Source organism: Tasmannia lanceolata, unplaced genomic scaffold (assembly GCF_043159265.1).
Source record: "Tasmannia lanceolata isolate RefF3 unplaced genomic scaffold, GAP_Taslan_0.1 ptg000020l, whole genome shotgun sequence".
Taxonomy (NCBI): Eukaryota; Viridiplantae; Streptophyta; class Magnoliopsida; order Canellales; family Winteraceae; genus Tasmannia; species Tasmannia lanceolata.
In genome coordinates, this window is record NW_027518697.1 from 9,010,403 (window position 1) to 9,034,662 (window position 24,260).

The 24,260-nt window shown below is 38.7% G+C and overlaps 1 protein-coding gene across 1 annotated transcript; it reads right to left on the minus strand.

Annotated features, from left to right (window-relative positions):
• Positions 1 to 169: 169 nt before the first annotated feature.
• Positions 170 to 22,729, minus strand: LOC143854109 (AMSH-like ubiquitin thioesterase 1). The gene is made up of 14 exons (XM_077363892.1): positions 22,053 to 22,729; positions 18,051 to 18,115; positions 17,804 to 17,879; positions 17,520 to 17,711; positions 17,158 to 17,258; positions 11,126 to 11,231; positions 11,003 to 11,049; positions 10,439 to 10,754; positions 9,714 to 9,803; positions 9,556 to 9,618; positions 9,385 to 9,459; positions 838 to 900; positions 653 to 705; positions 170 to 565 (listed from the first exon to the last, which is right to left on the minus strand). Exons 1-14 carry the CDS (start codon positions 22,161 to 22,163, stop codon positions 391 to 393), a joined length of 1,533 nt encoding a protein of 510 aa, XP_077220007.1. The 5' UTR covers positions 22,164 to 22,729; the 3' UTR covers positions 170 to 390.
• Between the last annotated feature and the right edge of the window lie 1,531 nt (positions 22,730 to 24,260).

Genomic DNA, 24,260 nt, shown 5'->3' on the forward strand with positions numbered 1-24,260 from the left:
TGTTCAAAAATTGTTCCTCTAACATGTAACTGTGAGTTTTTCATTCTGTGTCTCCCTCCGATTCAGTAGATAATTCTCAGAAAATCATTTGATTTCTTATGCAACAGGTAATCGAGGTGGCCTTGACTCCATGAACAAATAACATGAGAGCAAAATTGAGGAAAAAAGAGAGGTCAATATGCAATCCTTTTTATTGATTTGTGACAAATTCTGTCAAACCTGACGAAAGGGTGTCATCTAGTCCGTAAAGATTTACACTCAAGAAAGCAATTCCTGATTTTCTTTTTACAAAACCAGACGTATCAAGCACTGATTACTATATTTAAAACTTTATCATGATACATGATTACTGAATAAACTGAGAGATCACAACCTCTAAACTAATCAAGCTTATCGAAGATCGATAATCTCAAATTTTAGGTTGGGATTCATATAGACATCTGTACAGTGGTCGTAGATGGGACTACCATCTGGTGGGTCATCGTGAGGATGGAAGCCACGTTGTTGGCATTCTCTTATAACTGACATGCCACCTGGAGTTGTCAGTCGGAAAATTCCATGGGTTCTGCGTGTGTGGAAAACGAGCAATCAAATCACAAAAGTTTAAGTACATGAGAATATATTTCTACAGTTAAAAGGGGAAGATTCCTACCTTGAACTGTCTTTTGGTGCCATTACAATTGCAATTGCTTCTGGCAACATAATCTAATGATATTTCAGCACCAGCAATTAAATTACACAAATTAGCAAATGGAGGGGTAGCGTTAATTGTAAGTTCCAAGAGTGAACTGTAAAGAACAGGGGAAACATAAATGAACGATATTGTAAAGGGCGCACCTGGTATGAATAATGGGTGTGCAGATCAATTGATGACATAAAACAAGTCTGGGAAGGATGTGTCTGAACATTGAACACAAAGATATGGTTAGAGGAGAAAAAATAAAAGAAAAGAAAACAGGTTTGACAGAAAACAAGGTAAAATACTCAAAGCAGGTGTAGTAAAATTCATATAGCATGCCAACCCATGAATGGGGGAGCAACAGAACCTTGTTTATATCAACTTCATCCAAGCTATAATCCAGAAAGAGAAGAAAAAAAACTGTCTGATTTTCCTCTAAACACAGAATGCTGACTGCATAAATTTCTCACTGTGTAATAGAAAGGCGGAGTCATGCTAAGCAAGTGCAGCCATTTAAGAAAAGGAAGTACCTTAGGGTGTGTTCTTTAACCTTCTTTTAGAGTGATTTTCCGTTTTTTAGTCTAAAAAATGAGAATTGGCGTTCTCTAGCGATTTTAACAACTCGTCTAAGAATTCATCCTAATTTTTAGGCATTTTTTATGGAGTGAGAGTTTCTCCCTCCAAGGAATCAGGCTCTGTCTCACGATCTTCCCCTCTCTCCACTCTCCAACTTTTTAGCATGAAACCACATGTTCCACATCAACTGCCCACAAAATCGAGAATTTTTAGAGATGGTTAAAAAACACAATTTCAATTCCGAAGGACTCTAAAGGATAAAAATTAATTCTAATTTTTAGGACTAAAATCTCGAGAATGGCTAAAGAACGCACCCTTAGGTGCTGCTTGGAAGGCAAAAGTGTAAATAACTCGGTCAAACAACTCCACAAGTATATTATATAGTAGAAGCATGCCATACTACATATCTTTCAAATAAAAAAAGCATGTCATAATACATATCTTTCAAAAAAAAGCATGTCATACTACATGAATGGACCTCCTGAGATTCTCCATTTGCTACGATCTGTGGACATGGATTCGTGTGTCGAGTGTCGACACAGATATGGGGTGTCCGACATGACAACCCCTAAAATCTAGAAATGAGGACACGCTCATACACATACTTACAAATAAAATTAATGGTTACTTATCATAATTTGCAACAAAATACATATAATTTTCGTTTAATAAACTAATAAAAGCAACTATAAGTCTCAAAGAAGAATGAGATAATCAAATAAGAGTGCATTCATCAATCTAATCTTGTAATTGTCGGTCTCCAAAATGCATCTAAAAAAGTGATCAATAGGATATAATGAGTATAATATTAGAAGTTTTTGTTTAGTGGAGGGGGAAAACAACAAATATTAGTTAAAGAAGAGCTAATGATAAAAGAGGAGGTAAACACCATATTAGATAATTAATAACCTCTCGATGCACCCACACTAAGTCTGACAGTTCTAGCAATACGTTTACAAGTGTTGAAAAGAGCGTCAACACGTGTCTAGTGTTGCGCCTTGGAAATGGAAAGGAGACGGAAAAGGAGGGTATTTTCCGTGGAAATGAGCTAAAATGGCCATTTTGTTGGCGGGATAAGGAAAGCACAAGTCCGACGTGGAATCCCACTTATCCCACCTGTCAAGGCCATTTCCCCCATTTCGAATCCGTGAGATATAGTCGGATTTTGGTTATTTTCCGAGACTTCCGGCACGAGAATAGCGTTAAAGTCATTTCTATCGCCCTAAACCCACATGCGACTTTCGTCTTCAACTCAGCAGCCGTAAACCCATTTTCTGTTCATCTGCAAAAAGGAGATCAAGGTGCGATCTCCACTCCTCCGTTTGGCTAAGAGCACCTCAGCTAAGAGCTCCTCCACTCATCCCTTTCCCCAACAAGGTATGCCTCGTCTCCTTCTCCTCATTTTGTTTTTTTTTTTCCGCGATTCCTTCTCCACCCGTCTCCTATGCCTCGTCTCCTTCTCCTCCTTGTTTTTGGAGGTGTTTCCTTTCCTGTTATTTTTTTTAATGACTAGTTTGCATTGGAGATCTTGGAGTTCTTTGTTTCATCTTGAACAGGGTTGTTTCTCTCTTTCAGATGTGGGTTTCAATAGTAGCACTGTTTTTTTTTTTTTGTTTATATTTTGCATTTCTATCTTCTCCTACAATGCAAAGATCGAACTCTGATTTTTTTTATCTCTCTCTCTCTGTCCATCTCTCTCTACCTCTCTCTTTCTCTGCCATTTTTTCCATTTCTTTGTTAGATTAAACTTTAAAGTGCCATTCAACTCTGATTTTCGTTTTTTAGGGTTTATATTTTAGGGTTTCATTGAAACTATTTTAGGGTTTCACTGAAATGGCTTGGATCTATTTATATTTTGTGGGGGTGGATCCATAAACCACCCTTTTTTCATGTTAATCCTTTCATTTATTTTTGCTCTTATTTGTCTTGCAGGTTGTTGGTGTCCTCATCTGAGCTTCATTTTCAAGAACTTTTTCATTTTTTGCAAGGTAATCAATACTCACACTTAATTTTTTTCCCTTCCATTTCTGTTAATAAATATATTTAGGTAAATGTGCTTGTATGTGTTTGCAGGATGGTTATGGATGGATGGATTGTTTATGGATATGGATGGATGGATTGTTTGTGTTTGTCTTGTTTGTGATTGTGTTATGGATGGATCGGTTGTGGATGGATCGTTTGTTTATGGAGGGAGGATTTATGGATGTATGGATTGTTTGTGTTTGTCTTGTTTGTAATTGTGTTATGGATGGTTATGGATGGTTTTGGAGGGATGGGTTGTGGATGGATGGAATGTTTATGGGTGTAGGGTTTATGGATGGATGGATTGTTTGTGTGTGTCTTGTTTGTGATTGTGTTATGGATGGTTATGGATGGATGGTTTTGGAGGGATGGATTGTTTATGGAGGGAGGGTTTATGGATGGATGGATTGTTTGTGATTGTCTTGTTTGTGATTGTGTTTAAGATGCCTTGTTTTTTATTATGTTGTCTTTTCCATTGAGTTATTGACTACTTATTTAGAGTAAGATGCCTCGTCGTCCTACAAGGAGGAAGAAAAAGTTGATGCGAAGAGCTGAATTGAAGCGCAGGAATGAGCTAGTTGGGTGAGCAGTCGCACTATTAATGGCTGGTGCAGCTGCTATGTTAGTACTCTGTAAAGAATACTACGAACAATATCTTGTTAGAGCTCTCTACGAAAGCCATTACTTCACGCGTCGTACGTTCATTCCTTTTGTCATCCAATCAGATGAATATTGTCATAACTTGCTACAGATGAACGTCAGCTGCTTTCATCAATTTGTCGAAATCTTTAAACGAGCAGGAACCCTGAAAGATACAATCCATTGTAAAGTGGAGGAGCAAGTTGCAATCTTCTTGCATATTGTAGCACAAAATCAGAGGGTTCGGAGTCTTCGAACTATTAAAGCATGTGCTAGGCGTTCGGAGGCAACTGTTTCGACGTATTTCAACAAAGTACTAAAGGTAATTTTGGGTATGCAAGATTTCTTCATCAAACCGCCGGCAGGTGAGACACCATCTCAGATTGAGGGGAATCCAAGGTGGATGCCATATTTCAAGGATTGCATCGGTGCAATAGACGGGACATACATACGTGCTAAAGTCCGAATTGAAGAAAAACCTAGCTACTTTTGTCGTAAGCATTTTATAGCTCAAAATGTTTTGGTGGCCTGTGACTTTGACCTAAAATTCACGTATGTCCTAACCGGATGGGAGGGTTCAGCTTCGGACTCGAGAGTATTAGCGGATGCATTAACAAGGGCTGACAAGATTCCACTTATTCCAGGTACATTGTATATGACGTAATTCCATTGTAGTAAACAAGTTTCCACTTATTACTAGTTACTGATATAGAATCTATTTTTATTTGTAGGAAAGTTTTACCTCGCCGATGGCGGCTACCCTCTCTTGAGACATTTCATTACCCGCATCGTAAGACAGCATACCACCTAAATGAGTGGAGAGGGCGGCGTCCACGTACTGCTAATGAGTTGTTCAATCATAGACACTCGCTGTGTCGAAATGTCATTGAGCGCACATTTGGCGTCTTGAAGAAGCGTTTCAATATTCTTAATGAAGAACCGATGTACAATTTCGATAAACAGATTGACATCTTCTTGGCATGTTGTTGCATCCATACTCATATTCGGCGTTTCATGCCCAATGATTCAATACTAGAAGATGTTGACAACTTTCTAGCTAGACAACTCTTGCTACGAACTGTGGAAGATGAGGACATACCACGAGATCTTCCTCCATCAAGGGATCATGACAAAAGAGCAGGTGAGGAAATTAGAAACACGCTTACAGCACAGATGTGGAATGATTTCAGTAGACGTCAATCTATATATGGTTGGAGTAACTTTGTAACGTTTTGATGGTTGTATGACTCTTTTACTGTTTCACTTCATATATGGTTGGAGTAACTTTGTTATGTTTTGATGGTTGTATGACTCTTTTACTGTTTCACTCCATATATGGTTGGAGTAACTTTGTTATGTTTTGATCATTGGTTATGTTGGTTGTTATATGGATGTATGACTCCTAACAAACACATGTGTGCATATTGAATCAGAATGACAACTGCTCCACAAACATCGCAGAAGAAGGGGAAGAATGTTATTTGGAATGACCAAATGGATAAGGTGCTAGTAGATACACTCATAGTTCAAATCGCAAAGGGGTACAAAATTCCAAATGGTTTTAAGGAACCCGCTTACGTAGCTGCGGCCACTGCAGTGAATACATTTTTCAACATCAATCTCAACAATGAGCACATAAAGAACCGCATAAAGACTATGAAAGAAACATACAAGAGTGTTTGCATCATCCTCAGCAGAAGCGGTTTTGGTTAGGACGATGACACCAAAATAGTCACCTGCGAGAAAGAGGTGTACGATGACTACATCGCTGTAAGAAACACTTCCTCTCAAAATACAATCTTCTTATAGTAATACCATATCCAATATCTTCTTATTTTTTATGCTCCTTGTCACATGCTCATCCAAAACATAAGAAACACTTCACTACACATCATGTTTTACATGACAATATGTGCAAAATCTTTGGAGATGAATTCGCGAGGGCAAGTCTAGGACGCATGAGACTCCAAGCATAGCTAGTTCGCAGCCAGTCAGTCTTGATGACACTGGGGAGAACTTCACAGATGACCATACCCCCATGTCTCAACACCCACCATCTCCAGAAGCATGTCCCATTAATGGTGGTAGTGAGACATCTCCCCTAAGACGGGCTGGTACCAGACAACAGAGGACTCGCCAGGGTGGGGCATGTTTAGACAGTATGTCGCGTCTCTCATCAAGCATGGACAAGGTTGTCGATGCCCTCACAGGTTCGAGTGCCCCTGCTTACCTTGCACAGCTTCGCAAAGCTGTTAGAGGGGTTGGTGGTTTTTCGCAGGATATCTTGTTGAGGACCACAGAGTATCTCATAGTAAATCCATCTCAAGTGCATCTTTTCATCATGTACGAGGAGGAGAGGAGGTCGTACATCCGAAGGAAGATGGCTCATTTCATCAGGCAGCAGATGGATGATTGAGGGAGGAGATGGCGATGAGCAACGTATCTTCTATCTTTTCATTTCATAGAAGAATACTTTTATGGCACTTTTTGGGTGGTAGTTATGGTGATATAAACTTTATATTGGTTGTTATAGTGGTAGTTACTGTTATATGAACTTAAAGTCTTTGTTTTATTTTGGATGGTGGTTATTTATTTTGGATGTTGGTAGTTATGGTGGTAGTTTTTATTTTGGATGTTGATAGTTATGGTGGTAATTATTTTTATCTGTAATGATGCTTTGACATTTGGATGGTAGTTAACTATGTGATGGTGGTAGTTATCTTATTATGATAGTATTAAGGTAAGTGATGGTGGTAATTAACTTATCTGTAATGATGTTAATTATTGTCATATTATTATCTTATATATTTGGATGTGATATGTTGTCTTTTTGTTAGGTGAGTATGGGGAAGCAGAAGTACTATGCTATCTTTAATAGCAGGCGGCCTGGGATTTACTATACTTGGCCAGAGTGCCATGAGTAAGTTGACAAATTTAGCGGAGCATGCTACCGCTCATTTGGGACGTTAGCGGAGGCTCGGTCACAGCTAGACGCATATTTGGAGAGAGTCAGGTATCGGAGCAGCGAAAGGGTTGAGGATGTGCAAAGGGTAGAGGAGATGCAAAATGAAAGGGCAGAGGCAGTGCCACAGAGGGTGTTACCATGGGTTTCCCTCTTTCTTGTTGGTTCCATTTTATTGCTTTTAAAATCTGCTGCTTAAGTTTTTTTGAGTATTTAATTGTGTTAGTGGACTATTTGGTAGGGCTTAGGGGGCATAACTTGCTTTACATGTGGTGAAAAACATATTCTGTGCTGTTTCTTTTCCGTTTCCCTGGCAACTGAACGCACATTTCTGTTGTTTCTTTACTGTTTCTTTTCAGTTTCTAGCAACTGAATGTGCACTCCTACTGCTTTCTTAGCAGTTTCTTTTCCTTTCCGTTTTTTTCTGCCACGTCATTTCCTTTACGTTTCCTGAGCGCAACTGAACAGACCCTTAGTCATGCTTATTATGAATATAACCACAATTGACAGAATTAAGGCATTCAGGGTCAAAAAAACCCACAAGAATGCATTGCCTGAGATTGTTCATATTTTTATCACCAAAACTGGAAATTAGGTTGTTTCAGGCTTTAGTCACAAATATAATCACATTTAACAGAACTATGCCATCAGTGTTTATTATTGCTGATTCTAAGGTGAATAACCCCAATTGAGTACACAAAAAATATCAGGGAGTTGACCTTAATTGAACCATCTAGGGTCAAGTTATAAGTGTACCTGGTTTTTTCTAGATTGCAACAAAAATTCAATCAAGTTGTCAAAAACTTGAGCTGCTGCTGTCTTGATTTAGTCTTCACACCATGACTAACTCCACATTTATAAAAAGAATAACTGAGCAGAGCCAGAAGGTTACTTGTTTCAGTTTTGCTTGATTTCTTTTTTTAGGCTCCAAGGGTATGGTTTGGTCAGAGTTGACTCGAACAATACTCAAATCCCATTTTTTCCTCTTCCACCCTATCTGGACCCTAAATAAATTGATTTTAAGTTGAATTTTCAGGATTCAATTCTAAAAGCCATTGTTGTTGTTCCCCCCTTTACGAATTTTGAGGAAACGATTAGTATGTGGTCCACTGCCTATCTGTCAAATGTTTCAAGGCAAGAGAGATTATATGGCTTCGCTCTCAACAAAATCCGCCCAGCAAAGTGAAATAACCGATGGATCCAATCCATTTGAGTGAGATCTTCTTCTTTTTTCACCAGATAATCTAAAGTTTTCCACTGGGTTGTACCACACCAACCACGAAAATGCCACACACCAACCACGAAAATGCCAAAGGAAAAGAACGCGGTGTCACAACATGCCAATTCTCTAATAGCTTTCAATTAAAAAAAATAAATGAAACGAGTTCTCTAATCTCAGACCTAGATCAAATATACCAGATCTGATCAATAAAACCTAAGGGTGGATGGGTGTATCCCTTCTTCCTCACAAAAAAGTTCTTGAATATTTTTCTCCTTTTCATGAACCAGCAGCTTGGGTCTTTAATGGCCCTGAGACCATGCTAAACTAGATTGAAATTGAGGAGAAATGTAGGAGGAGGAGGAGAAAAGAGAGGAGAGAAAACCAAAGTACCAATCAACACGAACTGTTGTGGATGGAGTCCAAGTTCAAAGTCACTACTTCTCTCCTCCCCCTTACATACTTAAGAAATGGCAAATTACTTCAATTGCCCTTTGGCTGTACACAAGACACAAAGGCATGAAGGTAGTTCTAACCTATGATCTTATAAACACTCGCAGATATGTATATTTAATCCCTAACCCACGACTTACCACCCATATAGAAGCTACTTTCCATAGCATAAACCGCATTAAGTTTCATTAAGGGGAACTGAAAGGATGTGCCCACAACAAAAAGTGGACAGAATCCAGGCAATTTTAACAGAAGTTTGAAAATAACTCTAAGAAACACAGAGCGAGAGATACTTGATTAGGATTCAATGCAAGGATAGAGAAGACCAACACTGCATGAGATCTGAATGAGCTGGAATTGACTAGATAAAAGAGAGCAATGAAAGGAGACCAGAGCAAGAATGGAAGACAAAAGGAGTTTCTGTCCATGATCCACTTCAGCACAAAGATGTGGCAGCCTTTCTTATCAATAGGAGGAGATAATACACACCCATAAACAAACTTGTTGAACTTTAAATGGCTCCAGGTTCTATGGAATTCTGTATTATTAAAAATCCAATATAAAGAGAAAATTGCATCCAATCCAAACCAATCATAAACTTTTTCTCAGAGTGATAATTCATATAGTGGTATTAATAACCCGTACATCGAGTCGATGTTACTATACATTGAGAAAGTGAATAGTCGAGCATGACAACATATAGCATTAGAGGTTTAGAGTCTGGTGTTGTATCAGTTTCAATTATTAAGAAGATAAGCTCATATAGACTCTCCATAAAATAAAGACAATTAAAAGCAAAATGTAAAATCATGCTGAAAACCATTAAATACTCACATGAATCCAACCAAGGGGGAAAAGTGATTGCTTATCCTGGATGTCAAATATTTCCTCTTCATTCATAGTTTGACACTGATCAGGGAGCAATATCATTACTATGAGAAGTAAAAGGTTGTATTTCAATGAAACAGAGACAAAGTGCCTTGGAACATCATAGCAATGTCTTACCGAATCAGACGTTGATTCCTGCTTGGGGATGATGAGAGCTGTCATATAAAATTTTCTGTTTTTCTGTAAATTAAAAAATAATAAAATAATAAACTGAGAATCATTGATATTACAGGAGTTAATGTGGTTGAACAATGCAAAAAATTGTTTGCCCTTACAAGTGAACCAGCAAGAACACCACAAGTTTCTAAATTCTTTTCGGTATTTGACATCGCTAGCCTCATAAAGCAGTCCATCATTTCAGTTGACTGCAAACAAAATGTGAGAACAGTTGTAGGATAACGATAGAAAGAAGCGTATAAGAAACTCCTCACTAAATAAAAATAGCGTCATTTCTGAAACTAGAACATCTTGGAGTAACATTAGGGGTGCAACTTGGGTCGGGTTCAACCTGATTTTGGCTTGGGTTGGGTTGGCATTTCCTCAGGTTGGGTTGGGTTGGGTTTGGGTTGGGAAAAGCCAACCCGATTTAATTTCGGGTAATGGTTAGGGTTGAAGCCATGGCAACCCAATCCGACCCAAACCCAACTTCCGTCATCTAATTTTATCTTGATTTTCTTTGGGTTATTGTATTTTTCTGTTTGGCCCTTTGTGAACCGGAACCCAATCCGACCCGATTTCGGGTTAGATGGGTTGGTTAGGATTGAGAGATTTAGACGTGGGTTGGGTTAGGGTTGAGAGATTTAGATGTGGATTGGGTTAGGGTTGACCATCCTCAACCCGAGGCTCGGGTTGGGTTGGGTTAGGGTTGAGGGAATGCTATCTCGGGTTCGGTTAGGGTTGGCCTCAACCCATCCAACCCGACCCAAGTGGCACCCCTAAGTAACATGTACTAAGAAAACAAAAGCAACACTCGAAGAATTGAAAGTCTATAGGATCTCACAATATGCAACTGTAAAGGAGATTCAGAGTGGACTAGCTCGTCCTGTAAGGACTTTGCAGCTCCATATCTTGAATCAGTAACTTGCGATGGAGAAATAGGAAACAAATCTTGTACATCAGCAAGAACAGGTGGAGGAGAAGGTTGTCTGATAATATCCATCTGATTAGGAGCTACTATTGTATCTGAGATAGTCGATAAATTAGGCTCCTCAGCACGGAGTGACCATCTACCATCATCCAGAGAAAGGACCGACTCAAGTACCGAATTGCCATTATCTTTTTGAGTTGTATCTCCAGTTACAACAGACGGATGCAAGCTGTTTGGTATTAAAAAAAACGCAGGATGGATTCATCACCATCAATTAAACGAAGATATGCATAACAATGACAAAATGAAAACCAGGAAGCACCCCATCGAAACTAGAGTCAAACAAAGTTGGAAATAAATGGAAACATGATACTCTTAAAAGTTATATCGACTGTTTTGTCCCTTGTTTACCTACATCCCTAAATGAAACAATAGAGAGAATGTGAAATACTAAATGAATTCACTGGGAAAACTAACCTTGGGATCTCAATTGGAGTTATGTCAATATTCCTAGGATATTGGACCTGCCTCCACAAAAGAAAAGTAAAAATGGTTTCTGCACACATATGAACTAAAAATATAAAATGGATTAGATTATACCCCTCTGTCAATAATGGGTGCCTGCCACTGCCCATGAAGCCCATTTGGACCTAAGATAGAATGTCTCGATAGTGTCTCCTCCTTTGGACGTGGGATACTCAAAGATCTATACAAGATTGTCAAGCAGCATATAACAAAGTGAGAACCAGGGGAAAAAATAATGCATTATTATAAAAACCAGCTAAATGGCCGACCCCAACTAGTTTGGGACAAAGGCTTAGTTGAGTTGAGTTGAGTATAAAAACCAGACAAATGACTAAATACATAGTTTTAAAAGGAGAGTTGCGAGCAAAGCAGCCAAGTCAAAAGGAAAGTAAAGAATAATCTTCCAAGCATAAAGCATAATCCTCAATTGGAAAAAGTAATTTTTCTTAAAAAATACAGAATAGGGAAAATTATGAAAAATAGGAAAAGAATAGCAAATAATTAAGGAACCTAAAAATAAGAACACAGATAATAGAATGTGGACGACTCGCAATTCATCATTTTTACACAAACTCTACAACTCTCAAAAAAATAAATTTAATGCTCTGCATGAGTTCATGAATGATCACATAATCGATATATCAAATTATCAAACATTTTTTTTTTTTTATGGGTAAGCTGGGGTTTAGCGGGGACCCCTACCGATTTATTAGATAAAGAAGAAGATGATACAATAAAAGCACAAAACCATCCCTAACTCTTGGAACATGCGAGGGAGGGAGAACAAAGGCTCCTCACAAATGAGAGACAACTACTAAGCCTAACAAAATGGCCACTACTTGTGAATTACATAATCGGCTAATTTTGAAGGAGTATGTTGGGCTCTTTGTGAGCGTTTTGGCTAGATTTTCTTAGGAAATTCCTGCCATGATTCCTTTGATTCTTCAAGTTCTGGAGTACCATTATTCTCATACTCAACTGGAATCAGGTGGACTTGATTATGCTCCTCCGCCCATGATACATTCTTTTTTGGTTGTCTTCCTATTCCGAGGAGGATTCAAATGAGGAAACCACGTCAGGGTCAGAGTAGTCCTCTGATCCAGTGTCTTCTTCACTCTCTTCATCATCCGTCTTGGCATCTGAATCCTGATTTACATTGTGAGGATAGGTGATGCCGGGGTTTACCTCTTCTGCTTCTGCGGAATCAAGGATGCTGAAAGTGCTGGCCACAGTGATTTCAGTGTGAGTGGCCTGAGGAACATGTTGTTCTTTTTGCAACACCGATTCAACAATGGCTGCCTCAATTTCTTGAACTTTGGAGACGACTAGGCTATCGTTTGGAGCTTCCTTCTGGGATTTCTGGGGACAGGTCTCCACTCGGTATTGTTCTCACATTTAGTTATCTTCTTAGGGCAGGATGAGCTGGTATGGTTAAAAGTTTTGCATTCCTGACATGAAGGAGGACTCCATTCATGCTCGACTTTTTGGTCTGTTACTCCATGTGGGTTCTCAGCACCAGGTGATCAGGGAGCCTCGCACCTGCTTCAATTTCCACGCAGAAGCGGGCATAGCTGAGGCAGGAACCTTCCGTGGTTTCAGTGTCCATGTACAATGGTTTTCCAATTTTGCTTGCAATCTTACTCAGCCCTTCTTGAGTCCAGAACTTCAGACAGAGCTCCGGGAGACAAACCCAAACAGGGACAGAGGATAGAGAGAGCCTCTCAAGAGATATATCTGGGGTCCATTTCCTGAGGATCAGGGGGCGGCCACCATATGAAGTGTTACTTTGAAGGATTTTCTCACAGTCCTCAGCATTGTTGAACTTAAATAGGAAGAACCCCAAATGAATTCCTATCAGCTGAAACTCCCCTTTGATCTTCCAAACTCTTCTCAGGTGATCCCTTAGGGCCACGTAATACGGGCGTTTCCCTAGGAAATACCCAACCAGGGCGTTGTCCCACCTTTTTTCCGCCTTCTTCATACTGTCTTCGTTGAAAACTACCTCAAGCTCATCCGTCCTTGGGCTGTCATGGAAGTCCAGATTCGAGGAGTGGTTTGGTTGAGGTTGGGTAACCACAGCACTCCAAAGATTTTGCTGCGAACTCCGTTTCTTCTCTACCAATGGACTCGATAAGGCATGCCATATTCCTTCCCTGTTTCACCATCTAGACCTTGTTTCCCATTAGGGCCAGTTTTTGAGATTTTTTTCATTTCCCTCCCTAATTAGGGACACAGTTCCCAGTTCAAAATTTTAATTAGAAATTTTCCGCTCTTTCTTTTGCTTGTTGGAGTCAGTCAAAGCCACCTCGCCTCTGACATTCCCCAGAGTTAGGCAGTCTTCTCTTCCATTTCTCTCATCATTCAACACATCAATTTCGAGGGGGCTAATGCTATCACTGTCATCCACGCCTTTTTTAGGATTTTCTATGTTATCTTCAAATATTTCGTTCAGAGAAAACTGCTCTGACCTGTCATCTGCAGGCATTGGGGCAACAGTTTCCAGAATTGCCCCCGCCTTCAACCTCTGGATTCTTGCTGCAACTGGGTTGGCGATACCCGACTCAGACTCAATGAAATATTCAACAAATGTGGGAGGCGGTGGTGCTCTTTTCTCTTCTACCAGGGGTCTGGGTGGCGTTACCTTCTTCTTGTTTTTCTTTTTAGATTTGCTGGACCCACCAGGGCTTTGTTGCTTTTGTTGACTATTCAAGCCATTCTGCGATGGACATTTCCTTGGCTCCTCTACAGTCTCGCGTCCGGCCAGGAGAGCATTGATGTTCTTGAAAATGCTCTTCTCAGGATCAGGTGGTTTAGGGCAGTCCATGGACCCCAAACCAGAGGTAGCATTAGTTGCCCTTACGTCTTTATACCTTTGTACAGGTGGTAAATCAAATTATCAAACATCGATATGAAGAAAGAAACATAACTCATTATCGCATAGTAATAGATTATAATATTAAATGTTGACAAAAATCAATTCATCACTCATGGATCATCCATAATATCCATACATTTCACAATAGCCATGGCATTTGGACTAAGGCTTTCCAGCCCCAAAAAAGATGATATACCTGGTGATGGGTGGGGTAGTGTTTGGACTTTAAACAAGAGAATACACAAAAGAAGGTCACAGAGCATCATTTCTTCTGGAGGTTTACACTTCACAATACAAAAGTTAAGCTTCACTAAAATGTAGCCTCAATAGAATCTCTGAGGCTATATAGTATATGGCCTACACCTTGCTTGAAACAAGCCTCAAAAAGCTTCTTATACCAAGCTAAAAAGAAATATGAAGTTTAGTCTTGATCACTAATCCTTGCCCGTCCCATAACTTTCAGAGTCTCTTGAACGCAGATTGCAACTTACACATGGCATATCTGCTGGTGATAAGGACCGCTGATTTGGTGCACCACCAAGACAAATAGGGTTCCATGTTAAACAAATGACCTTCCTTTATTTTGAATTTTAGAGGAGATATTATTAAAAATCAAAAAGTAAAACAAATCGAAAGCACCGAAGGGAGCTAACAAGCTTCACTTCTGGCATTCCTTGCTAATGCAAAATCTCAGGCAGATTAACATCTACATGTGATAAGCTGTCTCTCTTATCTGCTGCCTTCTCTATGAGTATGACATATACACACTTCTGGTAAAGAAACTAAAATCAATTCCAGTTCACTAAGTTTTGAGAGAGATCACAAATAAGGTGATGGCTCTTTCGCCACGTCGTCTCACAGAACACTACCCATTCTTTCATGGTTCAGTGTGCATATCTTGGTCCTCCGCCCCCAAATCTGAGCTACGAATTCTGTGGGCCTTCTCACTACATCAAGAAAGTCTCAATAATTGGGCATTGCTTGAAATGTTGCTTGTGGATTGGAACTGCACGTGGAGATCAAATCATCACGAAGAAAAAAGCATGTTGGAGAGCATGATCAAATCCATTTCAAAGAGAGGGTCTTCCACAAACAAGTTGATGAGAAAATTCATAAAACTGAACCTCTGGCCGATCATCTAAACCCACCTAATTACTACTGTAGTTAGTTTAGGTAAAAATAGCTGTCGTTGAAAAAAAGAAGTTTGTGAAAATAGCCATTATATCAGTTTACACTGAAGTTAGCAAAATCGAGCAAATTGAATGGTAATGCTTAATGTAGCAGATGAAAAATGAAATTTAAGTGTTTTTACATATCAATTAAATATATGTGGTGTAATGTGCATATGTTATCAATTAGAAAACAATGCCCGCACGCCCACGCTCTCTCTCTCTCTCTCTCTCTCTCTCTCTCTCTCTCTCTCTCTCTCTCTCTCTCTCTCTCTCTCTCTCTCTCTCTCTCTCTCTCTCTCTCTTCTACTTACCTGGATGCATCATCATCAACTTCGACTCTTTTAGATTGGTAACAGAGCAAGGATGCATCTCCATATATCCATCATCATCGACTTCAACTTCTTTACATGGTATCAGAGCAAGGGTGCATCTCCACGGGATTGCATTCCTCTTCGTTTGCAAGGTAAGCTCTTCAATCAAAGTTATATTTCTCCTTCCACTTCCACTTGAAAACACCAACTCATATCTCTTATTTGTGACTCTTTTTTAAAGTCTTAGTTGACTTGTCAACCAAGCCAGCAATAGATTTTTCACTAGATTATTTTTAGGGACCACTATTCTCATTTTAAAAGCCCATTCTTGACCACCTCGGCATTAATAGACTTGCTGGTCAAATCCGAATGGTTATAAATGCAGAGTTGGGGTGCCCAAAAGGAGCAAGCACAAGGCCTAAGAGCATCCCCCAGGAGATAATTCGAATCTAGATCCAAATCAATATCCCGGGGTTCCCAAATTAACTGCTTACCTAATTTTCAAAAAAAAAATTAACTGCTTACCTTACCTTTCCCCGGCTATGTCACAAATGTCGTTCTCGGGAATTTCTCGGCAAGGGAAAATCTCGGGATATATTAATTTTTACTAATTTTTTCAGGTTTATATCGGGAAATAAACAGTGAAATTAAAATTATTTAAAAAATATATAAAAATATTAAATTTAAGAAAAAATATAAAATAAAATTATCGGGATAATATCGCGATATTATCGGGATATTTTATGATAAAAACGAAAATATCGCTATATTTTTAAATTTTCGTTATTAGTTGGGGATTTTGTTGTTTATCAAAATCTCACGATAAAAACGCTATATTTTGAAAATATTGGAGATATTTGTGACATAGTTCCCCGGTATGGATAGACTATATTCATTCATAAGCTCCAACAATTATCATTTTTTCTACAAATTTTCAAAAGAAAGAATAGAATGTATCTCTAAAGTTTTTTCAAAGGGATGGACTATATTCATTCATAAGCTCCCACAGTTATCATTTTCTCTACAAAAATTCAAAAGAAATAATAGAATGTCCTTTTGAACTTCACTTTTTGTAATTTAATATCACCCACATCAACTAATTAATAGACGTAACTAAAAACCTTCAAATATTTCTTATAGCCTAATAAAAGACCCTCTTAAAAACCTTGTCCAAGAAGAAGAATGAAACAAAAGTAAGAAGCATCTAACTAAAACGAAAGATGCTTCCGTGAATAGATTGCTTGTCAAGATAAGGGTTTGACGACATATCAACCATCCAATTCCTCCTTCGTTGCACCAATATTTATAGACTTCTGGGTAGTTTCAAGCTCCTTATGGCCAGCCATATGTCATGCTATTAAATTATTTGCCATTTGCAAAAGAAGTCTTTTCATTTTGGTGATCAAAGGGGGAATTTCTATACAAGTTGATCTTGAAATGAAACAATTTTATCATCTTAAAAATGAAAGGCATCAAATGAGTGTGCACGTACTTGATAATATTAGCAAAAGAATTAACCAGAAGATTTCATTGAAATAAAATATAAATTAGGTAACTGGGCTCAGACAATGCCTGCACACAAAATTTTGGATTAAATAATTTCAACTTCTATGCAGTTATGAAACCATTATTCACGCCACTAAAAATGTATTTTTTCTTTAATAAATGTCCATAACTCAACAGCCAGTGTTGAGTATTGACTTCCTACTATTCAATAGATTTTGTATTACACATTACTATATTGCTTACAATTTGCGAAATTGCTCCTCCATCGCCATAGGACGTAAGGACTTATCTTGACGAATCCATGATCCTTGAGCTGTGTCATTTTGTCCAACAGATCGTTGTGCCTGTAAGAAGTATATGGGAAATAGTATAATTTGTAAAAGGGTAGAAGAATAACCAATGAGTGAATCACCAAAATATGGGAAAGAATCATCAATTCTTGAATTAATAAATCCATACTATTCACAAAAAATAAAAACTACAAAATGCAACTAGCATTGTGATGAATACTTCAGTATGGCGTGTATTCTTTAGTTAGCATTTGTGTGTCTTCTTTGAAGCCAATAGTAAATCTCCAATGGTACAATGAGACCTCATTTTTTTACCTGTCGAATATCATAATGGGCTGGAGTATGCTTTTTGACAGGAGGCCACTCCAATGAAGAAGTTCCAGAAAAGGTGGGGTGAACCTGATGCCGCCGAACTACTTCATTCGTATGCTTTCTTTTCAATTCCTCAAGCCGGCTTTGAACAACTGGTTTCAGAACCTCCAGCTCACTAATGGCATTCAATAATTTCTATATAAAATAGAATTTCATTAGTCAATTTGCACCAAAAGGACTTGCAATAAGTCTTGGAGAAAAGTAGACAAAAAGCTCGCTGAGGCTACCTTTTTGAAGTAATTCTTTTCTCTTTGTAAAGATACTAGGTAGTCATGATGACGTGGTATAGTTTCGTTGATCAAACTGTAGCAAATAAAAGTCCATTAGTCTGAAAATATTGAAATATGTATTTGAGGAAAATAAGAATGAAAACCTTGATGAAAAATTAATAACAACTTCGCAAGCTCATTTCAAGGAAAAAAAAAGGAAAACCCATATAAAATGGAAAATAATATAGATGGCCTCTTTTCTGACCTTGAAAACCTCAGAAGCATAATATACAGGTCTATAACATTCTTCTCCTCTCGATAGATGTTAGCCTGCAAAAATCAATATTAATGACACTTGAAGGTTGAAAAGTCACACTAATACCATAATCACGAGCATCAGCACAAAAAGCAAAAAACAATTGAAAAAAAGGCAAAAGAAAAACGCAAGAATATGTGAAAATCACTTTAAAAAAAGAATATGTGAAAATAACAGCTGACAGGCTAGGAGCCTAGAGGACAATCAGAATAAGAGAACGATGTGAAATTTTGAGATGCCAATTCAGAAATAGGTACAAGAGCTCCAAACACATCCCCATCTGTGGAAGATGCAGATGTTCCAGTGAGATCCTTAACAATGACCAACAGCCACCAAGTCGGATTTTATCAATTCCATAAATGTGCCGATTATTAATTGTGCAAAACCTCAGGAATCCTCATGTTAGAGAAGCAAAAAGAATTCTTCATAAAATTAATGTGATTTTTTTTTTGGATGATATGATAAAATTAATGTGATAATCAGCAATTATTACAGGAAGTGATTGGAAGATGGTTTTGCGCACATTGCAAGTGTGTAGGATGTTAAGCCCACAACAGGACTACAGAATATCTCACATGAAGGAAACTGAAACACATTATCGCAAGATTAGTGGTAATTATAGATCCAGAGAGCACTCAAAATTGCACCAAATCTCATGATTCGTTCAGGACAAAAGCACATTAAGTAAACCATGTCTATAAAGGAAAAGAGTTGAGAGCAAGGGAAGAAAACAAAATTTAAACATGCACAAAACCAAGTTACAAGAAACTATGTCGAAGCTTCCTAGAATGATAAATTCAGTACATTACATACAACAAAATCTTCAAACAGCAACCTGTCAAGTATCAACTTGAGAGGAACAATAAAAGAGCCTTCATTTATTGTATTCCAGTAATATTATAAGTTAGATAAGTGTAGATAAGTTATCTAGACACTAGCTTAAAATACAGTGGATGGCATATTGTTTGGGTGATCCAAACCATTCATTTGATTGGCCCTCACATAGATAGGGTGTCCACAAAAAATCAGCTGCATAGGATCATCCCAACCCTATGATTTGTGGAGGTAAAATGGACGTGTATAAACCTTCACAAATCTGTCCATTTTTTGCCTCCACGGTTCGAAGGGTTAGGATGATCCTATGAAGCTGATTTTTTGGGCACACCCTATCTATGTGAGGGCCCATCAAATGAATGCTTTGGATCACCCAACCAATGTGGGCCCCCACTGTATTTTAAGCTAGCGTGTAGATAACTTATCTACACTTGTGTGTAGAAACCGTTTTCTCATATATATATATATATATATATATATATATATATATATATATATATATATATATAGAGAGAGAGAGAGAGAGAGAGAGAGAGAGAGAAATGGTTTCTGCACTCGAGCACAGAAACAGGGTGGGGCCACATTTTTTGGTGGGATCCAAAGCATTCATTTGATGGGCCCTTTCATGGATAGGGTGTCCACCAAAAATCAGCTCCATTGGATCACCTTAGGGTGTCCATTTGTGGGCCCAAAAAATGGGCAGATTGTGGACAAACAGTATCTGTCCATTTTTGGCCCCACAAATGGACACCCTATGGTGATCCAATGGAGCTGATTTTTGGTAGGCACCCCATCCATGATGGAGCCTTCCAAATGAATGCTTACGATCACCCCCCAATCGGCCCCACGATCACCCCCCAAATGGGCCCCCCACCCTGTTTCTGTGCTCGAGCGCAGAGCTTATCTGCGCTCTCCCTCTCTCTCTCTCTCTCTCTCTCTCTCTCTCTCTCTATATATATATATATATATATATATATATATTGTAATGTTGAGAGAAAAAAAATAGTATTTTGTTCTTGGATGGAAATGGTACAGGGACTAGTATTTTGTCAATTACCCAACTAATAGGATGAATAGTTAAAACTTGGGTGAATTACTAATGTGAATCCAACTCTTATGCCAGATTTATGTGAATCCATGGTAGCGAAGAGAAGAGAGAGAGAGAGTCATTTAGAGAGAGAGAGAGAGTCATTTAGAGAGAGAGAGAGAGAGAGAGAATTGATAATCTAATAATCAAGATCAAGAGCGGGAAAGATGAAGATCAAGAAAGATCAAGAGCAGGAAAGATTAAGATCAAGATCAAGAAAGATCAAGATTAAAAAAAGGGGTGATAGGAGTAGAAAATGAGGAGTGATTTATGAACCCAACTGGGAAGGGTGAATAAAAAAATGGGAAAAGAAGGGAAAAAAGAAATGGGATTAGAAAGGAAGAGATGTGAGAAGAAGGAGGGGGGGTGGAGAAAAAGATATAAGAAGTAAGATAAAGAAGTGTTGGCTTTTAATCCCAACCGAGAGTGAATAAGAGGGAGATGAGAGGATAAGGAAAAGATAAAAGAAGGAAAGAAACATAAGAGTTCAGGGGTAGAAACTGACATGACATGAAGCATCGCACTTCAGAAGAGGCATCACATATACACAGGTGAGACAACACTTCAAATCTTTATTCATTCCATCATTTCATAGCATCGAAGACACTCCCATGACACTTTTCTATCATTCAAGAGAACTAGAAAGTTTTAAAACAATCATTTCTATCATCTTCCCAAATCCCAATACCAAGACACTCCCACTCTTTAACGCATGCAAACATACATACAACTCAACACATGATATTTCCTCTTTCCCCTTCAGTATCATTCTACAAGAACTCTTGTTGAAGCCTTCTAGTCCAACAAATCACACTAGCCCAAGATATAATAAATTAGGACATTCGACAATGTTGGCTAAATTAATATAATTCGAACCCCCAAGATAAGCGAACTTTATTCCAATTTGATAGTTTCCTTTCTACTCTATCCAAACACAGTATCCCAAAGCACCTCCCTCGTTTTACCAATGCAAAGTTGGAGAACCAAGTAGGAAAAGGAAAAGGCCCTCAAAAGACACCGGAACAGGGAGGCAATTTCCCTTCCAAATTCTCATTTATAAACACCCAAAAAAAAAAAAAAACTACGGAATAGGGTTATACACTGACGCAGTGACGCGTCACAAGAAAAAAATAAGGTATCATCCGCGAACTACAAATGTGTGGTATGAAGGTCGATATCAACATAAATTGAAGCAGTAAAAATTGAATAGGATTGGTTCAAGCTATCATTTTTCATACGTAAATAAAGTAGGAAATTTTGGAAATAGTTTTCCTTTCCAAACTTTTCCATTAAATTCCTGCAATCCGAACGAGGCCTAAATCTCGTCTATACTCAACTCAGCTCAACTCAACAAAGCCTTTGTCCCAAACTAGTTGGGGTCGGCTAAATGAATCCTTTAGAAAAATTTCATGAAAAAGGTGAAAGGAATCTATCCGGCTCTAATCCTGGATCTAGTTGGGTTTCCTCCATCAAATTGGCACGAGTCGCCTCTTCTCAATGGAGCATCCAAAGGCCTACGTTGGATATGTCCAGACCATCTTAAGCGGTGCTCTCTCATCTTCTCCTCAATTGGTGCCACCCCCAACCTTTTTACGAATGTCTTCATTTTTAATTCTATCTAACCTTTTGTGGCCGCACATCCATCTAAGCATTCGCATCTCCGCTACACTCATCTCGTCTATATATAAGAAATAAAACAATAAGAAACAGCTTTGTGACAGAAATTGCTCAAAATTACTCATCGATTTCGCAACATTAAAGATAATGAAACCAAGAATTGTGTAGCTCGGACGTAATTCACATTCCTAATCAGTCCAATATCAAAAACCCTAACTGAATTCATCATATGCAACATCAATTCTGAAAAAAAATGGAGTAAGATCAAAAACCCAGATAGCAAAATCATGTCAATTGCAAATACACTGGTACGAAGCAAGAAGAATCAGACAAAGAGTGGGTAGAATTGAGACAAAACAGATGGAAAACAAAAAGGTCATGGAATTATAAATAAATAAAAAAGGAAGAATTACCTGCTTGAGGAGATTATCAGCGATACGATAATAGTAACGGAGAGAAATACGATTATCAACATCAAGTTTCTGCGCGCTCGCCGCGATACTGATCCCGCCGAATGATCCCATTTTAGGGTTTTTATTTTATTTTCTTTTTTCTCTTCAGGAGGATTGCATCCCGGCGATAGAAGAAGCGAAAACCCTAACCCTAACCCTAATTTCAAGGTAGAGGGTGGTCGTCAATGGTGGGGAGAGAGAGAGAGGGAGTTGTATCCGAATTACGAAGTGGGTTGAAGGGGCAAATAGGAAAGAGTATTGGAGAGGGTATAACGGGCCTGGTATGGGTCGGACCCAAACAGGTTAACAATCACGACCTCAAAGTTGGGTAGGTCATGGTCTCAAATCCAGACAATGAGAGGAATATTTATAAAAAATAAATAAGGGGCCAATGACTATTAATTTTGTTTAGGTAAAGGATCTTATATTTTCCCTTGTTGGAGGAAAAATGGGATTCTAGTACAGTGCTTGCATGTGGCACCACCACCATCAATATAGGATCATCGGACCATATCAAGAGACTGGTGATCCCTTCGTTAGAGAGCCCGTTCATGACTAGATTGAGGGACCCTAGGCCAAGTATCCCTAGCCTGAGTACTCAACCAACACTCCTCTCCGAGTGGTAACCTCCCGGAACACATGGTGTCACCCCCCCTAAAAGACCGCTTAGCGTCTTGTCACTATCTAACGCTGCCACCTCCAACAATCATATCAGTTCCCGCCTCCACCGTACAAGATTCTACACATGCCAGCCGCCAAGCTATCATCACCTTTAGTAACAGAGCGCATATCCCATCACATCACCTCCCAAAGTCGTACACGCATGATCATCACATAACCATTGGACCGGGTTAATATCTCATTGTTGGATTACTTGGGTGATAGATTAGGGAAATATGCTTGATTAGGCAGCTAAGCTAGATGTAGTAATTAGGTTAAATTAGAATGTTTCTGTCTTTATCTCATTCCACAATTGATGCTATTCTTTATATGTTTATCCTTCGAATGTTATATATAAACACTCATTAGGCCCTTTGTAATAAATCAAGATTTAGTGGAATCTCTAATTCTGTCATGGTATTAGAGCGGTTAATCCGTGATAGTTTTCGCACGGATGACGGATCTAGATGTTCGCCGGGCTTTGCATCTACTTTTTCTTTTTCTATCCTATCTTCTTCCTTTGATGACTCATTTGTTAATTTCAACATCGACTTAGGGCTCCTCACAATTTGGGTAATGTCGTTCTCCGGCCGTCCACCGATCCACAATAGCTCTTCACTATCCGCTGCAAAAACATTCCCCCTGCAAATCTAAACCCTTATTTCTTTCTCGTCTTCCTCTCATCTCCCAAGTAACATCCACTCGCCCAACCATTTGGGATCTTGCTCTCAAGCACCACCATGAGGACAAGATCATGAGGGCCATGTCAGGAGACAGATGATCCCTTCGATAGACAGCCCGCAGAGGAGGACCCTAGGCCGAATGTCCCTAGCCTAAGTCCTCAACCAACACTCCTCTCCGAGTGGGAACCTCCCAGAACACGTGATGTCAACCTCCCTCATGCACTTGTGAAGACAATATTAGGCCTTATTTATTTTGGATTTTAAGTTTGGAGAACTGATTATGAATGCCAATCCAATTCGGACTCAAAATCACATCTACTTTGAGTCCCACCCCATCTTATGCTCTCCTCACTGGCTGCTTTCGAGTCTCTCTGCACACCTCTCTTTGCCCGTCTGTCACCTTGCGAAAACAAATGTTCCATGAATTTTAATTTCAGGGTTACCAAACATGCCCTTAAATCTCTAATTTCATATCATCTAACTGAATCAAACAAAATTAGTAAAAAAACTTTAATGAATCCCAACTTAGACAATACCAAAGTAGAGTACCCCATTAAAAAAGGTCCGGTACCAAATTTTCCCTCGAAAATTTCTTTGAAATCATCACTTCTTTTTTTTCCGAAATTGCAAGTGCTATTATCTGTTTATGCATGGAAAAGTTAGGAAAATAACACTAAATTGCAAGTGCTATTATCTGTGTATGCATGGAAAAGTTAGGGAAAATGTTATGCATTGAAGTTTTTTATCAAAAATTATAAACTTTATGCATTGAAATCATTCACCAGCTTCCCCTTTCCCCTATTTTTATAGCAACACCCTTGCACCA